Source organism: Xiphias gladius, chromosome 15 (assembly GCF_016859285.1).
Source record: "Xiphias gladius isolate SHS-SW01 ecotype Sanya breed wild chromosome 15, ASM1685928v1, whole genome shotgun sequence".
Lineage (NCBI taxonomy): Eukaryota > Metazoa > Chordata > Actinopteri > Istiophoriformes > Xiphiidae > Xiphias > Xiphias gladius.
The window spans coordinates 14,818,343-14,826,517 of NC_053414.1; the positions used below are offsets into that span (position 1 = coordinate 14,818,343).

The window sequence follows — 8,175 nt, forward strand, 5'->3', positions numbered from 1 at the left end:
CATCATCTGTTAAACATGGTGGAAGCAGTGTTAAGGCATGGGCATGTATGGCTGCCAATGGAACTGGGTCACTGCTGTTTACTGATGATGTGACTGCGGATAGAAGTAGCAAGATGAATTCTGAAGTGCACAGGGCTATACTATCTGCTCAGATTCAGCCAAATGCTGTAAAACTGATGGGATGGTTCTTCACAATACACATGGATAATGACCCAAAACATACTGCGAAAGCAACCCAATGGCTTCTCAAGAAAAAGAAATGGAACATTCTTCATTGGCCAAATCAGTCACCTGACCTCAACCCAACTGATCATGCTTTTCACTAACTGAAGACAAAACTGAGGGAAGAAAATCCCACAAACAAGCAGCAACTGAAGGTGATTGTAGTAAAGGTCTAGAAAAGCATCTCAAGGAAGATCTCAGCATTTGGTGATGTCCATGGGTTCCAGACCTCAGACAGTCATTGACTGCAAAGTATTTTCATCCAAGTATAAAATGATCCTTATATTCATAATTATGTTGTTTTGTCCAATTACTTCTGAGCCTCTGAAAATGAGGGGCTGTATAAAAATGGCTGTAATTCCTAAATGGTTAATGTGGTATTTTTGTTAAACCCCTTGAATTGAAGCTGAAAGTCTCTTCTGTGGTCTTCCAGGCCTTTTGGTGTCGTTGAGCTCGCCAGTGCATTCCTTCTGTTTAAGAAAGCTGAACGTCTACACTTCAGTCACATCTTGAGGGCTTTGTTTCAAATCCATTGTGGTGGTGTAAAGAGGCAAAAATATGAAAATTGTGTCACTGTCCAAATATTTATGCAACTAAGTGTATGCAGTGTTACAGCTACCTCTGATACAGTATGTATAGTTGGCAACTTGTGGCAAAAGTTTGTGAACATCCCTGTTCCTGTTTCAACATGACGATGCCCCAGAGCTCAGAGCGAGGTCCATAAAGAAATGGGAGTTCTGACAAGTCAAGCCAACAACTTTTTGGACAAACTGAAACATAAACTGCAACATAAAGTGACCATATTGTCCAACCTCACTAATTCTCTGACAGCAAATCTCTTTAGTCAGGTTCTTGTTTTAATCTTTTCTTAGAAGAGTTCAGGCTGTTCAACAGAGATGTTGAACCGTCACATCTGGTTGAAAGGTCTGGATGTACGCATATTGTTGGCCAAATTTACCAACTTAAAATGTGGGACTACATGAGAGCACAAGTCAAATAAATAGTAACGGTGATTTTTTTTTTTTGGTTGGTTATGAGTCTTACGACTCTGACAGGAGCATATTAATGATAAAATCCTTTATGTAGTGTCTCAATAACTTTCTCAAGCGTCTGACACATTTTTACATATCCGTTGGATTGACAGTAAGAAACAGATGTAGATATCTGTAATCAAAACTTACAAGTCCATGAAATTTCATGCAGTGGCCACTACAAGACAATAACGCATCATCTGTAGATCCTAACACAGCTCAGTACTGTCCCTCTGCAGAATTTTTTCATTATTTGTAAAGACAAATAAAGTATCCTTATAGTATAAATGCATCTTTTGTCATCATCATTCTCAAATTTTCTCCTGATACTCTGTGACATGTGGAAGACGTCAGATGTCCGGACTTACACAAACATCTGTCTCATCTGAGAGCTCTGTCTCCTGTTTTGGCTGGACGTCGTCCTGCTGCCCTTCGGCGGCAGCGGAAGAGACGGCCATGGGTGTAACAATGTGAAGGTTTTCCTGTGAAACGGTTTTGACAGTTTCACTCCTTTCAGTGCATTCATCTGACTCACCGCTGCTCCCTCTTGTAGGGTCTGACCTGTCTAAAGTTAGCTGGAAATGGTAAGGGTCTGACGGACAGCTTGGGTTCACATCTGCCACAGTGGGAGGGGCATCACTCAGGCACTCCTCTTCTTTTATTAAAACAGTTAAATCCTTTGTGATCTGTGTGTGATTGTTTAGCGTTTCTGTGTGAGGGCTGGCTGGCTCTTTATCAGCCATCTGGTGTGAATGGGTCTGTTGTGACTTCTTCTCCACGTTGGAAAGCGGTGGTGTCTTTTCCTTAAAATCTGTTGCAACTGGTGTTTCACTGTCTGGGTTGTGAACTTCTGGGGAACTCTTTTCATACCCCTTGTCAGCTGTAAGAATTGATAGAGGAATAACACTCAACAATTACAGATTCAATAGAAATGGCTAAAGACTAATAGAGGAGAGGTATAGTTGCACTGAATATTCACCTTGAGACTCTGATGACTCAGCCTGCTGAGTGCTCAGGATGATGGTGTCTTTTCCTCCTGTTATGACAAAATATTACTCAAGGCAAGCTCCTATAAAAGTGGTAAAAAAATTCAGTAATCTTTATACGACTACTTAAAGCTGCTGGATTGGATATAGGTGAGTAAATTTAATGTAGGCAGATGAGAATGGATGGAAGAGGATGAATTTCAGAGGTTAAAAAGTAGTTCATAGGGGAACTAACATACTACCATAAATTCCCAGGGACACATTATAAGTCAGGCCTCCAGGTAGCCAGAAGCAGAAGGACAAAGAAAACAATAAGAAAGGTAAATTATTGTACAGAATATGTGAATATATTTGTTTCAATATACCAAGAGACTTAAATCCACCTGGCAGACTCCATAATCCAGACATCTCTAGTGTTTTTAGTTTCTTCTCCAGCTCTGCTACTCGATTTCCAAGAATCCTGATGACAAAAGACAGAAAGATTTAAAAAGAATGAAATGCATGAGTTCTGCCCAGCATCCATGTTATTTACCTATAAAAATGTGACCTAAAAAGGAATGTATACCAACAGAGTGTCAAGAATAAATGTCAGTACTTGTTGATTTGCCGTTGGTGCTGAATCACCATGTTCTTCTCATGGATCGTTTCCAGCAGAGCTGTGGCGAGAGACTTGAGGTCTGAGATGGACTGAGGAGTCACCGGCAAACTGCAGCCACTTTCCTCAGAGAGCAACAGTTCCTTCACTGCACACACATCATCAGTCACAGATGAGGTACAGACTAACTACTACTTTCAATTTAAGGGTTCAGAGAAACACAGACTCCTTTTCTTCAGGACACACGTGTAAATGCTTACAAGGCGTTTTTTGTCAAATTGTACATACTGAAGTGTTAAGAGTTTTAAAAATATGATCCTACCGACCTTGTTTGGCAGAGAGCACCCCTGTGAGAGCACTACTGTTGGCTTTGCCACAGATTTTAGAGGTCTTCCTACACTCCAGGGCACTCTGAAATCAGTGAAAAGCATTATTGAGCCTTTTTTTATTTTGAAACAAATTTTGTCCTTTTAATAAGTTCACGTTCTTTAACATTTGTAAAAACTTAGATGGCTCTGTTTTTTATGGAATTGAGGAACTACAAAAAAAAAAAAAAAAAAATTTACATTCTAAAAAGGCAGCTACCTTGTACTTCACCAGATTTGTTTTGAGCAAGTTGACCTCCTCCTGAAGTTGACTGAGGCGCTCATGCAAATACCTGGAAAAAATATTTTGATCCAAAACCCCAATTCAGAAATAGTCAGGCCTCATCGGTTCTATCATCAGTCTGTTCACACAGTAAAGAAACCTCCAAGTTGTGATTCAGTAAAATCCAAATATGCACACTATGTCATTGAACTAGTCAAGTAGTATTAGGACAGCAGTGTTTCAACGTCGTGCCAGACTCTGAGTTGTTCCCTTAACTGTGGACATTGAGATACACTCACATTCCTAACAGTAAAGCACCAATACAGTATTTTCAAACGAGAGTAACGAACCTGTTCTCCATGCACAGCGCATCTATGTCCAGAATCCGAATATCATCGTTGCCCACGATGTGGTTCATTTCCACATTGAGACGATGAGCCTTCTGCTGAAACACGTCTCGCTCCGCTCGAACATCCTGAAGCTCGTCTGTGAGCGACTTCACACTGTACTCCAGCAGCTCGTTCTACAGCAACACAAAGCGCACTGTGTAAGTACATTTACTGGGATAAAGATAACACTGCTTTTCTATTTTTCAGGTTTAATATTTCATTTGCTCATATCTGTCTATATTTTTGACTATGTGAAAAAAAACCAAACAAGAGCAGTTCCACACGCACTACGCTTGTCCTGTTTCACTGTTTCATTATTATCATATATTGTCCTGATCAATCATTATTAATGACATATTTATTGATATAAAGTTGTGCGCTTTTGCCACTGAGTCCTCTGTCCTGACAAAGTACCTGAGCAGGGGAAATACTTTGGAGGTGGACAGCATTTTTTCCTGACAAAAATAATTTTGAGCTTGACTTGAGAACAAATGCGTTAAAAATCAGCTTTACGTCTTGCTGAAATCTAAACAGTGGAAAACACTGCTCAGTGCGCTCAGTATCATTAAAGACAAGAATAAAACTGAACTTTAAGTCTCAACAACATTAATACGATCTTGAAGTTCCATAATTGAACATTTGCAACATATCATAGTTGATATAATGACAAAACAGTGGACAGAATGTTGTTAAATGTCACACTGTTGTCCACTGATTATTGCAATAAAAAACAAAAGACGGAAAACCCAGCGGCAGGCAGCGAGCCTCAGTCGTCACCTGTTCTCTGGCTCTTTCTAACTGTTTGACCAGATCCTCTCGCTCATGTGCAGGAAAGTGTCGGGCACCAACCTCCTCGTCTCCCAGCCTCTGTTTGGTGATGGTCATTCGTAGCAGCTGCAGGAATAGAGAGACCCAGCAGTAATCTGTAAAACTGACCGTCCTGCACAGTGTGATTCTGCTGTATTGTCTCTTTATCGTTTTGATTTCACACTAACTTGAATGCTTCTCACTTAAATCAGATAAACTGATTCATAACTGGCAAATGCTGGATGTGCTGGAGATACAGTCAAGAATAAAAAGACGTATAAAGAAGTATAAAGAAGTCTGAAACTTCTGAGCGTGGTAGAGATTACGACCTGGTACCTTGTTATCACCCTGAGCTTCCACCAATCGTTGTTTCAGCTCCTTCACCTCCTCAGAAAGTTGATCACTTTTTTCTCTGGAGTCTCTCAGTAGCTGAGCTAAATTCACCTGAGGAAGACATGAATGCGAGGTCATATGAGCTAGACCGCCCAGGCTGAATTCAGCTATTAGGTGAAAGTATCCAAGGAGTGAGTGGACATCTGTGCAGCACAAGGCTTTTATGAGAAAAATCCCCTCATCTTTTTGGGGAGCTGCAGTGGAGAGTAGCGTCCCATCGGGCCTGGTAAGTTTGTCCTGTTTGGTAAGGACACTGGCAGGATCTGTTTTCGGCCCCCACAGGCAGTGTTGAATGAAAACTGTCGGTCTGCATCACTGAACCATGTACAAAGCAAACGTGCTCCACCCAGAAACAGCTGGAATCACCATGGTTCAAACCTGTCATTACACTCTTACCACCCTTAGTATGTTTTGGTCAGAATAACGAAGAGCAGCCAGGTCAATACACATGAAAGCTGTGTGTGTGCGCACATTACAGGCTTTGCAGAATTTCTGTAGAATTTGTGTTAAGTACGACAGTGTGCTTGTTTGTTAGACAGCAATGCACAAAGAATATCAGCAGGTTAAAATCACTTACTTGATTCCTTTTCTCAGGAGGCAGAGAGAGATCTCCATCCTGTTAGATATAAAAACAAAGGACACTGCCAGTAAATATTACATCTCCAAAACTGAATAGTGGACAGTGGACAAGGATACATTTTATTCTCCATTTTGCTGCCTATTGTAAAGCTCGCGATGCGTCTTTAGGACTGTACTACTTCAGCACACACAGAGACGTCTTACAATGAGCTCCCTGTACTTCTTCTTGAGTCCTTGGTGCCGCTCGCGGAGCTGGTTGGCCATCAGCTTGTACTGGTCCCTCTCCTGCTGGCAGGCGTCCAGCTCTTTAGACAGAATCAGAAGGGCTTCTTTCTTGCTCTCCAGCTTCCGCTTGCAAATTAGGAACTGCGTGATGTTTTGTAAGGAGGAAAAGAAAAAGTTAAAGCTATTGTCAAGTGAGTAGAGAATGATTACGGGGCAGTTAGGCAGTTCGCCACTGGTCATTAAAGAATATAATGAAGCAACCAAGGTAATATGAAAAACATTAAGTATACAAGACCCTCTTCTTAAGATGGTGATGTTTATCATGACATCTGCTAAGGCAGGAAAATCTGCTGATTGTTTCTGATTAATCGTTTAGCCAGAGAAAAGCAACAGATCCTTCACAAGCTGCAGCGAGTGAACGTTTGCCATTTTTGGCTCTGGAAATTAAATGATTAATCATTTGTCAGGGCTGCTGTCAACCAGTTTTCACTAAAAAATTTTACTCAAAAGTAAAAAAGTTGTACCATTTTGTACCAAAGTTGTACCATTATACCAGTGGATCAGTGTTGTGATGTACTGAAATGTAAACCGTACTCGTTGGCCGAGGGACCAGTTTTTAACAATTTCACGTACTGTCGTTCAGTCTGTAACAAGGCATTGTATTAAATGAACTGATCATATGTTGTGTTTGTAAAATTTTAATCTGAAAAGTAACTCCAGTTTCTCCAGCTATCCGACAGAGCTGAACCTAACTAGTATTTTCATTATCGATTCATCTGACGATTATTTTCTTGATAAATCGATTAGTTTACGATTGATTTTCTGTCAGTCGACTAATTGATTAATCGACTAATGGGCGAAGCTCAAACGCCAGATAAATGTTGTGGAGTAAAAAAGTACGATATTTCTCTTTGAAATGTAGTGGAGTAGAACCAGTAGCTCAAAATTGTACTTAACTGCAGGATTTGAGTAAATATTCTTAGCTGATTTCCACAACAGTCATTTAACTGTGTTGGTTATTGTAGATTATCTGTAATAACCAGTGAAACGTCATTACACCTGCAGTGTGGTGCATGTTGTTTTACAGGTCATTAACTCAATTAGAAACTGGGTTCTGCAGGTACAAGGCAAAAAACGGGGGGGGTCCTGTTTGCTCAGTAACCCTTAACCCTGTTTGCTCAGTTTCATATGGACCACATACTTTAACTGTCTGTGGCTCCAAACGAGGAATTTAAAGGCTGCAAAACGACACACATTCACCGTCGACAGGATGATTCCCACGACATTTCTCCCAGCGTGAGCGGAGGTTAATGGACATATGTTCACTCTCTCTCTTACTCCGTCTCCCCTGTCTGCGTCCTTCCAGTCTCACCTCACTGACCAGCCCCTGCCAGTCACTCTCGCTCCTCCTGGACGGATCCATCTGGCTCCGTGTTGCGGAAAAGAGAGAGAGGGGGGGGAAAAAAAAAACCAAACCAAAAACAAAACGAACAGGTTGACAATGACCCGAGGGGAGTTTCAAACCACTCGCATCACCGTGTCGGTTGTGCTGCGTCCGGAGACGTTTAGCCTCAAAACGGATTAACAGACCGAGGAGCGCGAGCCGCATCACTTCCGTCCGTCTTGTCGTCAGAGAGAGTCGTCGCGACGCATTTGGAGACCCTCGTAAAAAACCGGAAACTACATTCGCACTTTATCCCGGAGGGATTTGGCACCTGTTTCAGATGTACGTTTTAACTGGGACCATCTCACGTCTGGTCGTAACCGGAAGAAAATATGGAGTTATCGTCTAGATTTGACACAGTTTTTTCATTCTGTTTGTTTTTACAAATTAGCCTATTCTCTATTTAGAGCCAATGAGGTTACTGAAACATCCATAAATGTAAGCTAAATAATCGGAGACCATAGTTCTTATTATTTGTTACACGTTACAAGCAGTACATACAAACGATGTCTACTCTAAAAAAAACAAGACATCTTGTAAAAGTCATTTTATTGAATGTATGTACTTGATTTAAAATTTTATTTTATATAATATTCTCGTCCACTGTGATTCTGTTATGTCAACGTGTGTGCGTTGTGTCTGCCTCAGTCCCTGGCTTTGTTCGTTTTTGCTGTTATTTCTTAAACAAAATAAAAATGGCAAAACAAAATGAAGTCAAACTAGGAACAAAAAAATCAAAGCATTGGCTGACAATGGTTGAATTTTTGTGTAGAGGCCCAAAGTGATCAGAAAATAATTAATCCAGAATTAACATGAATATGAAATAATGAATAACATGAATAAACCCAGACTATAAATATTAGTTATTAACCTGCTGTTTCCATGGTAAATAACTATCTTCATAGGCTAAAAATGT

At 40.6% G+C, this 8,175-nt stretch overlaps 1 protein-coding gene across 3 annotated transcripts; it reads right to left on the minus strand.

The window, feature by feature from the left end:
• Positions 1–753: 753 nt before the first annotated feature.
• Positions 754–7,430, minus strand: LOC120800755 (coiled-coil domain-containing protein 149-like). 3 transcript variants are annotated; one of them, XM_040147064.1, is made up of 12 exons: positions 7,188–7,430; positions 5,795–5,956; positions 5,589–5,627; positions 4,955–5,062; positions 4,589–4,705; positions 3,773–3,945; positions 3,420–3,492; positions 3,161–3,245; positions 2,835–2,982; positions 2,623–2,699; positions 2,233–2,289; positions 754–2,133 (listed from the first exon to the last, which is right to left on the minus strand). In XM_040147064.1, the coding sequence occupies exons 1-12, from the start codon at positions 7,422–7,424 to the stop codon at positions 1,604–1,606; spliced, it is 1,806 nt and encodes a 601-aa protein (XP_040002998.1). In that variant the 5' UTR covers positions 7,425–7,430; the 3' UTR covers positions 754–1,603. The 3 variants fall into 3 exon arrangements, with proteins under 3 accessions (XP_040002998.1, XP_040002997.1, XP_040003000.1); XM_040147063.1 differs by having other exon boundaries at positions 2,605–2,699; positions 7,188–7,429; XM_040147066.1 differs by having other exon boundaries at positions 2,605–2,699; positions 7,154–7,429.
• Positions 7,431–8,175: the final 745 nt, after the last annotated feature.